Below are 19,940 nucleotides of genomic sequence, written 5' to 3'. Positions count from 1 at the left end.
CACCTCCACCCCGCCCCAGCGGCAGCTGCAATGGGGCACCTCAGGGCCCTGTGCTGCAGGACATGTGTGAACGAGAGCAGCCAGGAAGCAGCTCCACCGTGGCTGAGGAGAGTTAAGACCCTTTGGAGATGAAGGAGAGCCGGCAACACTCACTGGGAAGAGCAGCCCCACCCCTCACAAGGTACAAGGCAGCCATCCAAGTGCTGCCTGTCTAGACACATTTACAGCACGCCTGAGAAATGGACTGAAAAACACCATTTATGGTGATGGACCTGCATCCACCATCTCCCAGCTCACAGAGCCATGGGCTGTGGCTCAGCTGCAGGAACCCAGATCAATGAGACACTGAGCCCACATATCTCTCAGTTTGCTATTCCACTGTACCTGGGGCTCCCCATTTGTGACAGATGTGCCACATGTTGCATGTGTTAAACTTCAGGTCTAGGACCAAAAATGCAGGTTACCCAAGTTACTAAAATCCTAAATGGTACCAGACACTGAACTGGAGCCATCCAGAGTTAAAACTAAAAGCTCTAATGTAGAGTTTTACACTGTAAAATACAAACAGAGAAGAAACCATGAAACATTCTACCTTGTCAGAGGCACAACAGGCACCAGACCATACAAGAATATTTAAGCAGAAGAGCACAAAGGTCCCTGGGGCAGAAGATAAAACAATGTTCCATGAGAAAAAAGCTGGTTCCTGGAAAGGCAAGGAATTTATGGAGGAGGTAGGTTTCACCTACAGTCAAAGACCAGAGCTCTGCAGGTGATACTGCTCAGTGAGTTTTCTGCAGGTACCTTGCTGCAGCTGTTGGACATGTTTTAACAGTCCCAGCTGCAGATATTAAAATCCACATTTGCCAGACTACAAGGACAAAGCAAAGCCTTGCAGGAAAATCTCAGTTCTCCAGGTAACCCTCCTTAGTTCTCTCCTTAACCCTCCTTAGGGGCTGGGCTGGCCTGGCCAGATACTCAGCCGAGCTCAGCTGGACCCCACTGTGGGGCTAAGCACAGGGAGCTTCCCCCTTGGGAAGGGAAGGGAGTCCACCTGGAGTCTGCCTCTCTGAGGGGAATTGGAGTGGCAGGGGGTTCTCTGTTCCCAGCTGGGGCCAGCACAACCTGCTCAGGATGGCAGCTCCCCTGGAAGACAGAGCTTGGCTGCAGCTTATTGCTGTTGTGATGTTTTCTGAAGAATGTCTAATCAATGCCAGCATTTCAAGGCAGGATCAACAGTGTGCAGGCTGCTGATATGGTGACACTCAGAACTCCAAATAGGAATTGTGGACAACCCAGAGGACAGCAGTAGCAATATGATTAGTTTCAGCTAAGTGTGTGATGATTTGGTCACAAAGTGACAGACCCTGGCTGTCAAATACACCTGGCTCATCTAACAAGAAGAATGGGCTCATCAGTTCTTTCTCTGACCAATGCAAGTATCCCAAATCTGCATGAGCCTTTGAATGAGCCACTGAAGTGTGTTTTTCCTTATCTAATGATAATAATGAATTCATATTGACATAACAATGTCATCTCCTGGCAGTATTTTGCCACCTGTCCTTCTGCCTTATGAGCAAAGGAAGGCTCAGAAGACTGTAGGAATTTCAAGGTGTGAGGGATTCAAAACTGTATTTCTTCAAAGTCAGCATCAGCTAAGTACCTCTTGCTGAATGACATTGAACAGGATGTAGAAGATGCATCCCAGACCAATACTGCCTTTCAATCTCAAAAGCCACTGATCCAGTTATTCTCTGTTACTCCCCACACAGTCAATCTTAACACATAGCAGTGACCTTTCTTGTTATGCCTTCATGGCATCACTCATGCCACCTTTCTTTGGTTCCTTACTGCCTCAAGTGTCAGATCAGGAGCCCACCAGCTCTGATGCCAACCACACCTTTCTTCAACAGGGATAGGTTTTCTGAGGCCCAGGCCAGGAATTCTCCTGAGCTTCCTTTGTGATTCTGGGAGTAAATCTCTTCCTGCCAGACACTGGTCTCATCCCTGAATGTCTCTGGAAATGTGAGGCAAAGAAAACCCCTGGGGCCAAAGAAGAAAATGAACATAATTAAAAATTAATTAATTTAAGCATCTCTGTGAGACAAGCATTAGGCTTGTTGTATCTTTGGTGATGTGGGGAAGACCTTTCTGGCTTCCTGCCCTAGGGACTCCTGTCAGTTTTAATAAGTTTTACTGCACAGCTGTGAGCATGGCAAATTGAAGAGCCCAAATAAAGACCACTTTTCACCGGACAGAAGCAAAAATACATTTCTTTCTGCCATCCCATGTCAGGGCAGAAGGGCTGTGGTGCAGGTGGACTGCTCACCTTGCTCTGCCTTAGGTGAGAGGCAGCAGCACTTCTGTCTCTCTGTGGGGGTGAGGTCAAGGGACGTGAGCAGATGGTTGTTGCTACAGGACTCCCCTGAATATTTGAGATGGCACTGGCTGTGGGCAACAGGGGAGCCAGGTACCAGATTTGAGTCCAGAACTAGGTACCTCTGTCAGCCTCAGCTCTGAAGGCCACCAGCATTGCTCCGTGGCCTTTTGCCTTTTTGCATCCATTGCTGACTTCCCTGAACCACAACAGAATGCTTCTTCCTCCTCGAGATGCGCACAAAACAAGGGATGGAAAAAGGCACATACCAGTGGCTTCTGCAACTTGATGCTGGCAGTGCTACCCACAGACATACTGCTCAGCTCCTACTCCTTTTTTTTGCTGGCCTTGCCAAATCCTAATCATCCTGTTTGCCTATGTTCCTTCCTCCCAGACGCTCCATCTCCTGTTCCCTTTCTTGAAGAGGCTGCATCCCTTTAAAGACTTCGGCTTCCTGCCAGTCTGTTCTCTCATCCCAGTTCAGCTTTGTCTGAGGAAAGCATCTGGCTTTCCTAAGGGCTGGTTTCTTCAGCTGTTTTTCAGCACACAGTACCGCTGAAGTTGACATTACTTTGTAGATGGCTCCATTCTGGCCCAGGAAGGGCAGTATAAAAGAGCTCAAGACAGATTCGTAGACTCTGCTGACTTCCTGCAGGATGCTGGCTGCATCAATACCTCCCCTGATTGCCTCATCAAGAGGCAAACCAGATGTTCTCCTGTGGAAGGAGGGAGCTGTGAGGACAAAGCCTTGCTACAAAGCCACCTTTGTGTCATGCATTGCAACTCATCCACCAGCTCAAGAGCACAAGGTGTCACACACAGAGCGCAGCGATGGGTCCAGGAACTCTGGCCAAAGGGCCTTGGAACCCTCCTTTCTTTGTGGAATTTTGTGCTGGGCCATTGCATATAAGTGCCATAGTTTTTAGGTCTTTTCTTGATCAGCACCCTGCAAATCAATCAACTCTGCAGGTATGGGCAGTAAGATACACTTGTCCTGCAGAGCCTCTGCATGAACCACTGCCATTGCCTCTCCCAGTGCATTGGCTGCTCCCTTGAGCCAGAAAATGCTTTACACAGTAGCAGAAGCATAGGGAAGACAGAAAGCTGGTTGATCCTGAGCTGTCTGGCAGATGCAAATGCCTTTATTTACAATTCCTTTACCTTTGGTCCTCACTTAACAGATTCCTAGATTTTCATGCTTTAGAGGCTTGAAATAATCATGGTTAACCACATAACCCCTTCTCATCCAAAACTGCTTCCCAAAGAGCTCTGCAAGATGTTCAGACACACAGATAGCTGAGAACAGAGCAGGCTTTCTCCAAAGATTTTGCAATGATGGGCAGTAAGCAAGGCTAGGAGCTGGAGGAGCTGTGTCAGCACGACAGAGCATCCCACTGTGTTGCTCCTTCACGTGACCAATGGAATTGAAACATACAGACAACAGATGGAGACTTAGCCAGGCAGTTCATCATCACCTCATTGTGAGGCAGGAAAGGTGTTGCTTTTCCAAGTCAATATGTTCCCAGGGAGGAGACTGTGTACTGTGACAGACACCGGTCACATTGGCAACAGAAACAGGGAAGCAAGAACATTTTAGTGCACCATTTTTGTCCCAGCACCAACTTTACCAGTCTAGATCCAACTTCTTGAAGGGATTTAAATTCATTTTCTTTTTGTTTGAAAAGTCCTGTCATGCCTACAGAATGTGCATAAGAAAGGATGCTAACATGCTTGAACATCTTTAAAAGTCCAAAGGAGTGCTGCATTACCAGAAAGAGATGAGGTCCCTAGTGAATTATATAGATCACTCCAGAGAATTACAAATAAAACCATTGAACTGGCCTGCACCATCATCTGTTTCATGCATGCCTTCCACATCACAGAGGAAACAGCTCTGAAATCACTGAGAGAACGGCTTAAACATTTTATTGGAGCCCTTTGTCTGCCACCTCACGTTGTGAATCAAAAACCAACAGGGTTTGGGATGAAGAAAAAATAAAGCTACTCAATGCTTAAAAGCACCTCTGAAACACACCTGGAACTAAATTTTCTATGCACATAAATCCCATGATCTGAAAACCCGCTGGACCTTATAGATGTAGAAATAAATTGAACACCCTGCCGAAACATTTCCAGTCTTGGGCAGCTCCTGTGATCCTGCAGAGCCACAGAGGAGCAGGCTTAGAAATTCAGAGAAGGCTGAATATACACTGTGTGTGTCTTGGACACTGTCCTAGTGATTTACAGGATGGGGTGGATAAACAGTGGGGGGCAGAGGGGGGAATTAGAACCCTGAAGGAAAGAAGACTGTTTTGTAATAAGACAATTTGATTTTTTTTCCTTAATACACTTCAAAGCATACCTTTGAAACTGCTGAAGAGTCTGCAACATTAAAATAGCTTTGGAAGAAGGAAGTTACTGAGCAGAATACTGATGAAGTGGTCAGAAAGACACAGGCCTTAACATGAGGCCCTGACAGTTATTCTCATCAGCGTGAAAGGTTTTTCTTTATTAAGGGGAAGATTACACTAAAGGTTGCTAAGGAAAAGATATTCAAGGGTCTAATGTTTTTATAACACACCATCTTTTTTGTATTCTGCTCTGCTCTTTTATATTCTGCCCTTTGGGGATGGATGGCAGTCAAAGATGCTTTTGCAGTCTTCTGTGCTTAGTGAAGTTAATTTAGCACAGACATTTTTCCACTCCTTATTAATTTCAATTTTCACTTCTCCACGGGAAGTTTAGCTTTCTTCATGCAGTTTTCATCCCCATATTAGGGCAAGAATTCTGTTTTTGAAAGAAATTAAGATCTCTGCCTGGAAATAGATTTTAAAACTTTCTAAGTTAGCATGAAAAATGTTGCTGATTTTTTACGGTGTGAACTAAGGGGACTGATATGTTGAGAAGTTGTATAAATCCAACACATTGAGATGGTTTCAGAGTTAGTGACATTTGTGTTTGTTAGATACTGAAAGATGTAGCTGGTCAAATTCTGCCCAGTATGAAATGGTTTACTTTGTGCAGCCATGGTGCCCAGATGCACACACATAAAAGCTAAGCAGAGAACTGTAACAGGAAAGCCTAATGGGTAGGACTGGGAGAAAACCATAACACAGCAGTATGGAAGGACTGGGAAGCCAGAAGACGAGAAGGGCTGTTGAGAATAGCACGTTACAGGCACTCAGCTTAGCAGGACACTAAGATGCCAGTACAGCTATGTTTATCTCCTGAGGACATCCAGGCTGGGAGATAAAGAAAAACTATTAAACCCAAATGATTCACAGAGACTTGAGTGATCACAAGTAGCCCCCAAAAGATATAAACAGCAATTCCAAAACTAGCAGTTAAGGTTACCAACCCAAGAAGTATGCAGGAAATGTGAGGAGGACACAACCACCTGCACCCCTAGTCCTGTGTATCATCACAGAGCATCCATGACTGACCTGTTGGATAAACCATCCTGGTCCCCGAGGGCTGGGCTGACTCGGGCGTTTCAGTGATTCCATATGTGGATACAGGAGTGTCAGTGAATGAGAAGTTTCAAAATCTGTCCCCTCCCAAAAGATTCTCCACAGGCACTTGCAACGTTGTAGAAACAGGCACTGCAGAAACAAGCATTGCAAGGTCCACTACCACTGTATTTGTCTTGAAAGAAACATAAACCATTTTTATTTCATTAGAATTCTTGTCCTTTAAGTTAGGCAGACCTTCTACCTCACACTGTATACCCAGGACACCACCTCTAAGTTTCCCAGTGCTGTATCAATTTTATCAACCACAAAGTACTACTTGGAGTGAGGATGGTAATTCTGTATTTTGTCATTTCTGTGGCTGAATCATTCTCTGTAATCTGTCTGAAGACAACAGCAGAGCAGCATTTGCACCATTTCTTTAGGATCCTGTGGAACAGAAGTGTAGTTACTGCAACAGAGTGTCTAAAGCTGGAATGGTATAAAGGATTATGACAACCTTGTGTAGTTGCCCAAAGGGACAGGAAAACTAAAAACCCCTTATTCTCTATGGTAAAGTCATTCTGACAGGAGGTATTATAATCTTAAAGTATTGCAGAAATTGTGAAGAGCAAACTACAGATTAATCCTTAATGGCTTTAAGGCCATGAAGTGTAGTGTTTTTTCAAGCGTAATTAAGGCAGCAGAGTCCTTATGGGGAGAAGGACAGGCAGCTCTCTTCAACACTTCCAAGTCTATTATGACATTCTTTTGAAGCAAATTACTTGGAAACCTGCTCCATGACAGGATACTCCCAGATAATGTCCTCCATCAGCCTGCTAGGTCAAGTTTTCAGGAGATACCTTCTTGAGTTCAAACTCTCTGGTACACCACCTCTGTCACACATTGAGGAGCCAGTGAAACAAACAATAAATGTATTTTATTGCTGCTTTGAAATATAAAACTATTAAATCCATGATTCCACAGTGAGGGACAGTAAAAAACCGCAACTGAGCAAGAGGAATGTAACATAACTAAGTCATACTCTGAAACAAGGACCCACCAGAATATTTTCTGAAAGTCCTTTCCCATGACACTTCCCTTCCACAGCTCCATTGCACAGTGACATTTGTGCAGGCTGCTCTGTGACCAGTGCTAGGGTGGCTGGAAAGGATGATACAGACATTGTCACCCATGTGCTACCACAGGAGTGAAATCTGAAAAAAGTGCACAGAATTTAAAAAAAAAAAAAGCCCTACAGCAGGACATGGATTAAACACTTTCTTTTCTCTCAGGCTCTAATATTACTCAATGGGACCCCTTTGGCAGGGGTGCTCAAGGCCAGGCCGAAGTGGCAGACTTCTTCCAGGCCCAGGGAACATTCTGCACTGCGGGTGGCCTGAGAGAGGAGCACACACAGTCCCTTGTGCCACCAGACACAGCAGCACTTCCAGTCAGCTCTTTACAGGGACACAGATGCTGGCAATGGTTACAAGGACAGTATTTAAAGACTGAGGTGGGATTTCTTACTAAGGGCATACATGATGAGAGACTAGGACACCACTAGTTTTTTCTAGAAAAATAATTACTGCGGAGTATGGAACAAGAGTCCCAAGCAGCTGCTGAGTCTCCATGCAGATTAATTTTAAGTATATGCCCTGCTTTATCTGCACATGAGAAACCAACAGTGAGTATCTGAAAACAAACCATCCACACTGGTCTTACTGGTGAATCGTCCAGGCCTTTCCAGCCACCAAGAATGCACCAAGCCAATTAACCAGAAGAGGCGTTTGAACAAGATCATCCTTCCCCACCAGGAAGAGAAATCTCCTTCACACATCTCCTTCAGGTCCCTCCAGGAAGGAAAAAAGGCATTTTAAAGGCATTTTACTATGCCAGGTCCAGGTGATACAGTCCCACGGGCTGAGGCTGCAGCCTGCAGGCCCCGCTGTCCTCTCTGCGCTCACTGTCTCTGCAGCGCCTGCCTGAAGACAAGCTCCTTGAGCTGCTCCAGCTTCCTGTCCCTCAAGGCCTCCCGAACGGCACCGAAGAAGCCAAAGTAGTGCTGCAAGTTGTGCATCATGAGCAGGACACCGGCCAGCAGCTCGTTGGTCACCAGCAGGTGATGCACGTAGGCACGGGTGTGCCTCTGACAGCAGTAACAGCCGCATCCTTCCAGCACAGGGCCAAAATCATCGTGGTACCTACAGAACAAGCAATGGTGGGTAACGTCACAGCCAAGAAGAGCCATCCAAGCAGTAAAGAGTTCCCCTGTAACCACCTGGCCTTTTGCAGGGACCTAAGCCTTAAAGTCCTGAGGTCCTTAATCCAGATTTGCTGACAACTCAGACCAGCACCAGGGGCACAAAGGACATCAGGTATCAGAGGTGGTTTGGGGTGGAGGGGACCTTAAAGATCACGTAACTCCCACACCTTCCATGGTGGGGCCATGGCTGCTGAAAGCCCCAGGCCTTCTCGTGCCAGAACTCACCTCAGAACCCAAAGGCCATACATTTAAGCCAGAATAACTCTGACTACATCACAGTTAACAGCAGAGAGGCCCCATCTGTGCCTTCCCTAGCAGAAAAGCTGCAGTGCAAGACAGCTATCACACAGTGTATGAAGGGGAAAGGCACCAAAACCACAGATTTAGAAATCCCACTATTCACAGAACAGTATTCCACTCCACTGTGAGATGCACCATTTCACAGGGAGAGCAAACACCACTGTCTACTCAGACAGCCTGGAAGTAGCTGTGACAAAGAGAAGGAAGGACAAGTGGTAACAATGGCCCAAGTTTTTGTGAAGTATCCAGAAATGGCAGAACTGCTCTGCAGCTGCCCAAACTGAGTCAGACAGTAGAGGGTCTCCATAGTTTAAATAAAATCTAGTATCTCAAGACAACACAAGCTAGATGTGGAAGAACAAAGTGATTCCCAGACCACCTTTGTGAACCTATGGTCTTCCAGCTGAGACATAATTATGACCACATTTGCTGAATAAATTATCAGAAAACCCCTGGCTCTAGGTCAGGCAAAAGACAGAGCTTTCAGAGCTAGGCTGTTGCCTGATAACAAGCCAGAATGCTTGTCCAACACTATCTGCTCAGTGTCCAGAATTACTCTCCTCAACAGCTTCATGTTTTATGAAGTCTCTCATCCAGCTGCTGACCAGCTGCAAAAAAATACAGAGGACTGAAGTATCATATTTAGTCACACAGCTGCAGGTACCCTCCTCACAAACTCACATACTTTTTATCCTTCAGAGATATCTCAAATGGTGTCATTTCTGGGTCAGCTTTGGATACTTCCTCCTGGTCTTCTCGAGCACCATTCTTCTCCAGGTCCTGGATCCCATTTTGTGTTAAAACTGATGAAATTTAAAAAACAACAGCCTTAGAACAGAAAGCAAGAGCAGAGCAAGGGTAGCAACCTTACAGAATATATTTCTGCTGCTTCCTTGCCAGCTGAAAACTCCTGCCACAAGTATCCACCTCTCTTTTCTAGAAAGCAGGTATTTTACTTTAATTGCTGTAGGTTAGTTAACACAAATACACTTTTAGATGATCAAAACAGCAAGAGACAAGTGAAAACTAATCAACTAGAACAAATCAAAAGTTAGAGCTGAAACAACAGTATAACTTTTTGCTGCTCTACTGAGCTGAATTCTGTATAAAATGTCAAAAGTATTTTGTCTGAACTGCATGCTGAATAGAATGCTATCACCTGAACAAATGGATTTTATTGAGATTTTGTTAGAGTAGACAGACAACTCATCTGCATTCAATCATTCTACTTTCCATGCTGTGATAATCCAGGGATTTAGATGCCTCTTGGTTTGTTTAAAAAAAAAAAAATGGAATCAAAAGAGGCTGGTAGCACTAATTCAGAAGAGGTGGGTCACATCTGCCTTTGCAGCATCTATCTGAAAAATAAAGAATTATCCCATGATTTTATAGGTTTGCTTTTTTGAGTTTGTTCTTAAGGAGAAGGAGATGTATCTTGAAATACCAATATTAATGTTTGCATAATCCATGCCTACCGTGTTTAAAACAGACATGGGACAAAACCACTGCCATTACCCAGAGCCTCATAATTTAAGAATAAAGACAAGATAAAGAACAACAAACAAAGAAAAGGGTTAAAAAAAAAAAACAGCCAGCATGAAGAAACAAGGTGTTCTGTTCTATTCAGCTGGCTCTGAATTATCCAGGCATGAAAAGCCACTAGGTTCTACCCAAGAGAAAAAATGTGAAATGTTTCCCTATATTAAAAACATTTAATAGGCCAAAACAAAATGGCTGCTGGAAACACATTTGATAGGTGCTTTAATGGGTGATACACATTCCCATCTCACAGTATAATGAACAGACCATTTTGGTTTTGATATAAACCTATGAATGCAAGGACAGAGAGGAAAACTGCCCAAATAAATGGGAAACTTCTGACAGCTAGAAAAAAGAACAAAAATATATTACTACAACAGACACATAATAATTTAATGCTAGAGATCACTTAATAGGTCCAGCCTTCACTGCTAACAGTAACATAAAATTTGCCAATGGCATCAAACTAAAACCCCTCTATTCAGGAGGTGTTTAAGAAATATTTAATCATCATACTTTGGCTAATGAGACATTCAGAATCCTCAAGTTTTACTCAACAGATATCACACCAAAGCACCCTGCCTTCAAAAGCAACATGTGGTAGTGGAATCCCAGGTTTGCCAGTGGTCACTGCACTTATTTCAGGAACAAAGCCCTCAAATACAGATTGCTCCCAAGTATGAATTATGCTTACCACAATACAAAATGCTAAAAGTGTAACAACCATCAGGAAGCCTACCTGTTGCTTCAGGATCTGGATGGCAGTTGTAACTGAAAACCAAGGCACAGCCTCGCTCTGTCACTTGGAAGGGAAAGAAGCTCTCAAAAATGTCCACTCCCCTTTCAATGCACTCAAGCACCTCATCTGGCTTGCCTACACCATGAATGATTCTGTAGAAGACACACAGGAAGAAAAATCTACAATATTCTGAGTAGAAGCAAGCAGGTACCTGAAGGAAAAGACCTCCATGCCATGTGCAGCACATGTAGCTTATCTCTGCAACTGCTAACAGTCATCACTCAGAATTCCATGTGCTTCTGCTTCCCCACCTCCCACATGCCCAGTACCCAACAGGCTTTTCATTATTTGTCCTTTGGAAGACAGGCAAAAATCCCTCATTTACTGTGGAAAAACCCCATTCTGTTCATTGTGTTTGAAGTGATTTGTATGTGATTTTTTTTCACATACACATAAATACCATTAGATTCATAACATCTGTGCCATAGAGCAGATATTTTCCTTAATCATGTTTGTGACCCAATGAGCTACTAATTCCCAGACACATGGACCCTTTTGCTTGTTAGCTGCTTAAAAAGAGTCTCAACAGAGACAGCAGTAGATGGCTAGTCAAAGATACAATTCCTTCAGGTGACAGACACATCCTATAGCACTTGGAAAACTGCCTGGGAGAGAACATACTAATGAAAAACATTGTTAGAAAGAGAAAACATCCTTGCTTTAGTCTTCCCTTCTCTTTACACTCTAACTGCTCAAATGATTTACCCAAGAACGTGGGCTGTAACATCCTCTGAGACATGGCATTAAGAGCCAGGCTCTTCCTGGATTGCCATCAGTGGTAATAGAGATCCTGCTGGCAGCCAAATTTAGTTGGCAGCTTCACCGAGGGTGGGTGAAGTGTAAGAGAGTAGAGCAGTGCCTGCTCTCCTACAGGTGCATAGGCTGCAAGCAGTAGAAGTTAATGTAGGGCAATGAGCTAAACAGATAATTAGGAAAATACACAGGGGCTGATAAATGAAGTCACAAGGTGCCATTTTTAGTCACTTTTCTAAGTACTCCAATTAAATTGATGAGCACAGATAAGGAGAGAAATTTACAGCCATGAGTGTTTTATGTTCAGGTTCCCATGACAGGGAGAAAATGAAATGCAAAAGTCAAAACAGTAGCTCTGCATATATGATCAAAGCCTTGTTGAAACTCATCTCTGCACAGGTAAGGACAAACATTTGTTCTTGCAAGGGTTCCTATGCTATTGGAAAGGAAAACAAATTTTATCAAGTGACTTCAGCCCCTTTAGGTGCATGAAAGGATTTTTTATAAAGAGTACACTCATAAGATCATTTTACAATCACACAAAAAGCAGCTACTTCTTGAGTGAAGCACAAACACTGCTTGTCTTCTAGAGCATTTCATGCTGGGGTAGAACAGAGATGAAGAACAACCTCTCCAGCCAGAATGGCAAGGATGATTCAGGAGCAATGGCTGCCTGAAATTCACGTGAGGTACCTCCAAGACCCCCGGGGCTAACCAGCTCTCTTCCTACCAAGAGGTCAGAAACACCTGTCTTAACAAGACAAGCAAACTATCTGATAGATGAGGCAGATGTATGGGTAGACACTGAGGTTAGCTGAGCAGATTGGACTCTAATGCTCCCAGGGGATCTTTTAAGTAGCTCAACCAGACAGAATAGCAACAACACAATTGTCAGGAAAATTCAAACCCCAGGCACCTCTGAGCAAGAACAAGCTACAGCATCAGACACAGTGCTCTTGCACTTAATTTCCTTTTAAACACCATTAGGTCAGAGCAATGCTCTGCAAGCAGAGGGAAGCAGGAACACAGTGGGGCCTCAGTCATTCTCTTCAGGAAATGATGAAAAAAGCAACCATATTATTTCTGTATCAGTTGCTCTGGTAAGAACAATCCAGCGAGCTCAAACCAATAAAGAAACTCCTACACTTCTGAACCACTAGCAAATATTAGCACACATTTTCACGAAGTCTTTGGTTACTTTAAGTCAGCTATAAGGATTAACAAAGCTGCCACTCCTGTCCAGTCCTTGGCATGGGTCTGATGGGCACAGCTAACAACTCAGATAGGCAGTGAACCCCAGACTGTCCAAGAAGAGAATAGCACTGCTCTGGGCCAGCCTGCACCACCCTGGTAGCACACAGGCTCAGTGCCTCACGTACTAGGACAGAGCTGGCTACCAAGATCGTGTAGCCAGCACTGGCTGGTTCTGCCAGCATCCCTCTCTGCCATCTGCCAGTTCAGACCAGAGAGAACTGGAAAAATGACACTTTTACTGAGAAGAAGTCCCTGTAAAATACCTTGATAATAATATTTTTGTTTGAGATGAACTTCAAGTAAACCATGGCCTCCAAATGCAAGTAACCCTGATATATCCTACCCGTAACTCTTCCTAAAAACTTTTCCTCAAACCCACAGTATGAGCAAAGCCGGGTGCCAGCTGCAGCTAAAATCTGAAACAAGTGTTGAAGACTGCAGCTTGACAATGGTAAAATTTATGCAGCCTGGCACACATAAAGCTGTGCAATACAGTGATTATTTCCTACAGAGAAACTGCACAGCAGCCTGTAGATGCTCCTCATAATAGAACAGATGGATTTCTTGGGATGTTGCCCACACAACTTACCTTGGTTTATCCTCTGGCAGCTCTGCTGTGACAGAAGCTATCAGTTTCAACTTGGTGTCCTTGGCCATGGCACTCCCCTGGAAGCCATCTAGCAGAAAGCCACCCACAGGCCGCTTGGCAGTCTCCCTGGCTGATCTGAGCCTCTCTTCCAAGACATCTCCGCCTTCAATTGCCCCAAACATTACACTTCCTTGTAGTTCCTGTCCCAGGAGAAAGCTACAAGTGTTAGAGCATGCTCTGCCAAAGACATGAAAGGCATCTCACAGCCCAGACTTCAGATGCCTGCTGCTTAAGCCCCACATTCCCAGGAAATTGCCAGAGCCATGGGGTTTCATCTCGTGCAAGACTATTCCCCACACAAGTCCATGTGGCAGAAATGAGACTAGCAGAGGCAAGGTTCTGCTCCTTGCCTTGACACTAACTCACTGAGAGTTCTGATGCCACTCTTCCCACCTCCCTACAGAAGGCAATAAGCACACATCATTTTTGTACATGGCTTTTTATGGATAGGGGTCTCAGCAATGCATGTGTCAGTGCAAAATACAAAGCAGGTGCCATTATCCTGGTTCTCACAGACACCAGATGTCACAGGGAATTCCCTTTCAGGAGACCCACACACTAACTCCTGTCACCTGTTTTCTCTTGTAGTGCAGACTCAAATAGTATGTCTCCTATCACTAAGAGGGAGGAAAGTTTAAAATCTGCTGGAAGAAATAAAGAATAGCACTTACTAATTCTCCCTCACTTGGAACCAAGGGGACTTCAGAGCATAAAGATGGGTTTTCTTAATCTGAACAAGAAGATCCCACTTTGCCAATACATCTAATAATAAGGTAAGTGAAAGAAATGCATCACAACCCAAAATCAGAAAGAAAAATCTTAAAATGTAGTTCTCCTCAACAAGTAGAGATCAGGGGTGATCCTGGTGCAGAAGACAATTTACTAAAGGAAGGAAGGAAAACTCACTGTGCTACTGGTTATACCCACTCTGGACTGTAAGCTGGGCATTCTCTGATTTACAAGTGACCCAACTTCCTACTACAATTTCCTGGGGCTGGTCCAGGACACAGCATGGACCAAGAAGCACTTGCAGAGATATTGCCTCAGTATCTTGGGGAGCTTACCGGTGATTTTTCTTGCAGCTGAAGGCATATATCCAAGAAGGAAAGTGACCTATCCACAGACTTCTTGGCTCTTTTTCTGCCAGCTTCCCCAGAAATGGTGTCTCCATCACAGATGCACTGGAACCAATCTGGCTGGATGGCCCGCTGGATGTCCATGAACTTGGAAGCTGTCACCTCCATGCGCCCTGAGCTGCCCCACAGGGAGACCTTCTGTGCAGGGACAACAGGGACCAACAGCAGTCGCAAATGACAGCAAAGGTGTCTTAAGGGTGAGAGGAGAGAAGGAACTGGTCTGGTGACACACCAGCTACTGGAATGATAGCTCATTAGACAAGTTCCCCTGGAGCACGGCTCAGATAATCAGCTGCACTTGGCACAATGAAAGGAGATAAATGACTGAACTGAAACTTCTACGATACTCTTTGGTGAAACCATCCCACTCAACACTAACTTCTCCACATTTAAAAATCCAAAATAGAGCAGCTGGCCTCTCATCACACAAATTAGTGGCAGAACTGGGGGAAAAAAAAGCTTGAATTACCACCAAACTTGTTGTCAAGTAAGTAAAAGCTTATAAAAAGCAGCAAAGGCTGCAATGGCAAATACAACTTGCTAGTTTTCTGTACAAAATGCAAACCCAAGAAACTACTTTCTCTTCTGAGCACTTAACTCACACAACACATGTGAATGTGTATAATGTGAATGTGAACACATGTGAATGTTTGCATTTATATAAACCATGCAGTCTGAGAAGAATACAAAAGCTTGTTAAACACTCAGTCTTAGAACCCCATGTTATTATAGGTCCCAAATCCAGCAACTCTAGAAGGCACTGAAATACCCAAACCAAGTCAATGTAAGGAATGGCTCATGAGGATTTCACACACGATCTTCCCTGTCTCTTCACATGCCTCCCATCATGCCAGCACACATGGGACCCCATCTTCCATCACTACTCCGTGACACCTTCAAAAGAATTTACAGCAAGACAAAAGCATGTGGACAGGGAGGGTATCTTACCTGAACACCTAGCATATGTCACCATTCAATTTACTAAGCATTCAGATTCATAAAATGTTCACACTTTAGCCTATTCGGGAGAATCTGTGAGTGCAGCTTGGCCACTGCTTTGGTTGTATTATTGTTAGGCTTGTGAAACTGCTGCTCCAAAACTTTAAAGGGGTATTCAAGTAGGTTAAGTCAAGGGCTTGAGCCCTTCGGAAGTCAGCTCCTTTCATCTGCAATTCTGTTCGTGCCTTTTAAAATGAGAAGGGATTTTCAGCCACCAGGAACAGCATATAGCTTGGAGTGTTATGGGCACTTTTTAGGGCCTGAGGGTATAAACACATTCTCCTAGCCTGTGCCAGACAGATTAAACAGTGCAGTTCTCATGTATACTAATTTGCAAATTGAATTTCATCAGCAGATGCAAAAAATATGAGCAGAAGCCCTTTTTTTTTTCTGGGCTGATCCCCACAAAGACCCAAAAGGACTGCACAAGTATACCACGTGCCTGTTGTCCATCCATCCATCCTGATTACTTCTGGCCTTATCAGCCAATTTCACCAAATTTGAATAAAACCAGAAGCCTCTAAAGCAATAAAATGTTTTGCAAATTTCCAACTAAAAAAAAAAGCGCAACTCCAAAAGGAGCTGCAAAATTTGCATCTACAGAATAACTGAAACACAGCAGCTGTATGTTTTTCTGCAGCAGCATGATGTTCAGACAGTACCTGCTGACTCTTACTATGAGAGCATCAAGGAACAGCTGGTGAAGGCAGGCAGAGGAAAGTCAGAGCTGTCTGAGCCAAAGGGCAGAGTGTAATCACATCTAGTTACCTTCATTCTGTTCTCGAGAGGGAAAAAGCTGCTTTAATAAATAAAATAGCCATGCAGCTTAGAGAGCTGAGCATTATCCTGTGATTATTTAAATCCAGCCAGTGCTAGGCTTTCTAGCACAGAGCTTTCTGTCCCATGGCTTTCAAAAAGCTTTCATAAGTATTTGTCAGCACAGATCCAGCTGCAGGAGGCCTTACAACAAGGTGACAGATATCTTCACCAGCTTATTTAAAAAACCCAAAAAACCTCTGAATCAACTCCCAACACCCAGGTTTAGATTGCTGCTCTCACCTCAAAGCTGCACAACAGTGGGACAAGCTTCAGGTAATTCCTTCCCTGCAGAGGGACAGGGCTCAGCCTGGATCCCAGCAGCAAGGAATACACACTGACAGCTGTCTGGCAGGAGTTATCCTCCATCACTCAGTGACCTTCCACCAAACAGCCCATGGGACTGATGTGTGTGAGCAGGTGCCAGGAGCTCCAGCATGGAGCTGTGTCAGGCAGCAGGCAGTGTGTGGATTTCACAGCAGTGTGTGCCTGTGGGGTGGAACAGGCAAATGCCTGCAACTATGCACTCCTGGATTGCTGAGCCACCCTCCTGCAAAAATTCTGATGTCCTTCCCCTTTGTGGGCCTGTAGCAGGCTGTATCTAAATAAACACATGGCTTCAGATTTACTGCTTATCAGTGGCATAAGCACAAGCTTGTACAGCAAACATGCCAAAACACAGATATTTTCTTTTACTGCCATTTAAACCACAACAGCATGGTAGCCCAAAGTTCTCCTTTCTACCTGAATTGCCATTTAACTGCTCAGGAACCATCCAGGGAACATGCTGTCAATAAGAACATGTAAAGCTTCATCTAGTTGGAGGTATGAACATGTAAATGACAATCCTCTTTGTGCAAAGATTTATTTTGCTAATCTTATGGCTATCTGAGCACACCCACAAAGATGAAGGGAGGATTGGCAGATTTCTTTTGGGAACTTTAGGTGGACCCTTTCAAGTCTTTACAGCTACTGTACCTTGTTAGTGTTGTAGCCAGAGGGGCAGGGAGTGACTGGGTCATGAAGGGAGCAGTAGATCACAGCATCTGGCATACCTGAAAACAGAGAGATAGGTCCAGAGCAGAGTTTCACGAACCACAGCAAAGCTAAAACAAAGATGTGGCTTGCAGATCTGCAAAAGGGAACAGGGTATTGTCCCCCACACAAATACATCCATTCTGACAAAGAAAATACTGTTCATCTATCTCTCAGCACCAAAGAAGACAGATTTCTTCCCCAGCTTTATTAACTGCCTGGAGAAGAGTGCAGCAGCAGCAGCACAAACCATGAAACTCTTTGGTTCTGCAGCCTGCATAGCTGCTTTGGGATTTATTTACGTTACTTCTTGATTAATAGTCTACCAATTAAAATTTTCCAGATCCAACAGCTGACTCACTTGGCTCTCAACTGATAACTGCTGGAGACACCTGACACTTGACACAACCCAAACTAGCAACAATCCCAAGCCTAGAACTTTTAAGGAAGGACAAAGTAGAATCATAGAATGGTTTGGCTTGGAAGGGACCTGAGCGATCATGCCTCATGGGCAGGGACACCTTGCACTAGACCATGCTGCTCAAAGCCCATCCAACCTGGCCTGGAACATTTCCAGGCATGGGACATGCACAACTTCTTTGAGCAACTTGAGTGGCTCACCACCCTCACAAGAGTGAGAACAGGAGAGTTAGAGAATGTTTCAACTACACAAATGAGAAATTTATCATCCCTGCTGGACTGGAGGTTTCAAATGTCAGAGAGCTAGACAGTATGCCTCCATGACATACAGCCTCCTCTTCAGAGACAGTCACTGAAACTGGTAAAGCCTCCAGGAAGTTCCAGACAAATACATTTCTCAATTTTTCTTGAAGAAATAAGTTGCTCCAAAGAGGTATGGTTTATTGAAATTTGGGTGCAAACTTCCTTTGGAAAACCACCCCATAATTTTTTTTTATACATAATGAAATGTATGTCCCAAAATTTTATGTGCTTTTTAAAAAACTAAAACAAAAAAAACAAGCCTAGGCAACTCATTTTTTTTCTTGTAAAATGTGCTAGATTCCATACACAAAGAACTGCCGGTAATTTATAGAAATTACAGACACATCATCACTCTGTTACTTGATTGAAGGATTTTTTGCCGTAGTAGTGACAACATACAATTTCAAGTCTTCCTTAGTGCCACTTTGATTGAGAAAATCCCTAAATGTGCAAAGCCTACATCTTTCTGCCTACCTTACTACCTGAACATGCTCTAGTGGGATCCACCTGCATCATCTCTCAGATATACAAGCAAGTACTTGTACTTTACCCATAAATTTTGCAGCTCCTTCTTTATACTCTTCTAGGACGTCATGAATTTCTGCCCTGCAATCCAGATAGAGGAACACATTAACTAAGTAGACAACTGTCTAGAGAGATTGGTGGTTTCATAACTAAGGGTTTTTTCCCATACTTATGCATTGTCTGACACTGAGCTGGTATTTGCCATCCAGCTGTCAGGAAGTGAAGCAGGGCCAGATGGAATGAAATGCCAGAGTCACAGAGCTCTAGAATCACAGCTCACAACCTGGGGCACTCATAATTCTGTGGCAAAAAAGGAAAGCTTTCACCTGCACTGACCAGGGACCACTGACTTGAGGGAGAGCATGAAGCTATACTGTGATTTTCTGGGGACCATCACTAACGTGTTCACATCATTCAACAGCTGCACAAGCTTTACTGTGTTATCTTTCCTTTTGGTTGCAGTTTAACTAGTTTTGAGAATTACTTGCTGCTCCAGTTTTACATTAAATATCTTCAGGTATGGGGTACCTACCACCTCTCTGGGCAACCTGGTCCAGTATTTCACCACCCTCATTACAAGAGATACCCTCTTATAGTTTAAACCCATTACTACTAATCCTACCACAGCAGGCTCTGTTAAAAATCTATTCCCATCTGTCCTATAATCCCCCTTTAGGTATCAGAAGCCTGGTAAAAGGTCTCCCTGGAGCCTTCTCTCCTGCAGGCTGAACACCCCCAATCTCTCTGCCTATTGTTACAGGAATGATGCTCCAGCCCTCTGAGCATCTTTGTGGTGCTCCACAGGACCTGGTCCAACAGGCCCACATCCTTCCCATGGTGCGGGCTCCAGAGCTGGATGCAGCACTCTCGGTGGGGTGTCAGTAAAGCAGAGGGGCAGAATCCTCCCTCTCGCCCTGCTGCCCACCTCAGGACGATGACTGTGAAGTCACCACGATAGGTATGGCCTAAAGACGCTAAAAATCAGGCAACCCTGCAGCTCCCTTCCCCTCACCTTTGCCACCCCGCTCCCGCACCGCCCTGCTTTGGGCAAGCGGGCCCGGTACTCACATGGCGGGCAGGGCGATGTGCGCCACGCCGGGCACGCCGCGCACCTCCCGCAGCGTGTCGTGGCTGAGGTGCGGCGCCGCGCCCGTCCGCGTGTACAGCAGGCAGCCGGGCAGCGCCATCGCGCCGGCCCCGCCGCGGCCCAGCCCCGCCAGCGAGCCCAGCCGCCCGCCGCCCGCACCGAGCAGCTTCAGTCTCATCCCCGTCCCGCGGCGCCGGCGAGGGACGCCGGGCTAGGGGACGCGGAGAACCCGGGGA

General features: G+C 44.8%; 1 protein-coding gene across 2 annotated transcripts; it reads right to left on the bottom strand.

The window, feature by feature from the left end:
- Window positions 1-6,743: 6,743 nt before the first annotated feature.
- QTRT2 (queuine tRNA-ribosyltransferase accessory subunit 2) lies at window positions 6,744-19,882 on the bottom strand. Of its 2 annotated transcripts, none has more exons than XM_074534743.1 (8): window positions 19,686-19,882; window positions 18,643-18,698; window positions 17,313-17,389; window positions 14,448-14,657; window positions 13,324-13,523; window positions 10,668-10,819; window positions 9,075-9,192; window positions 6,744-8,027 (listed from the first exon to the last, which is right to left on the bottom strand). In XM_074534743.1, the coding sequence occupies exons 1-8, from the start codon at window positions 19,880-19,882 to the stop codon at window positions 7,787-7,789; spliced, it is 1,251 nt and encodes a 416-aa protein (XP_074390844.1). In that variant the 3' UTR covers window positions 6,744-7,786. The 2 variants fall into 2 exon arrangements, with proteins under 2 accessions (XP_074390844.1, XP_074390845.1); XM_074534744.1 differs by having other exon boundaries at window positions 14,448-14,709; window positions 19,686-19,768.
- Between the last annotated feature and the right edge of the window lie 58 nt (window positions 19,883-19,940).

This window comes from Zonotrichia albicollis, chromosome 2, assembly GCF_047830755.1.
Source record: "Zonotrichia albicollis isolate bZonAlb1 chromosome 2, bZonAlb1.hap1, whole genome shotgun sequence".
Classification (NCBI taxonomy): domain Eukaryota; kingdom Metazoa; phylum Chordata; class Aves; order Passeriformes; family Passerellidae; genus Zonotrichia; species Zonotrichia albicollis.
This window is presented reverse-complemented; position numbering and strand designations above follow the sequence as displayed.

What these genes read in the sequence shown, in the direction of transcription:
- QTRT2 (XM_074534743.1), bottom strand. Translation starts at nt 19,882, where the DNA reads ATGAGACTGAAGCTGCTCGGTGCGGGCGGCGGGCGGCTGGGCTCGCTG. An exon ending in CTGGCTACAACACTAACAAG is followed by an intron (nt 14,658 to 17,312) that starts GTACAGTAGCTG and finishes GTCCCTGCACAG; the next exon opens with AAGGTCTCCCTGTGGGGCAG. An exon ending in TCCAGATCCTGAAGCAACAG is followed by an intron (nt 9,193 to 10,667) that starts GTAGGCTTCCTG and finishes AAATTTCATCAG; the next exon opens with TTTTAACACAAAATGGGATC.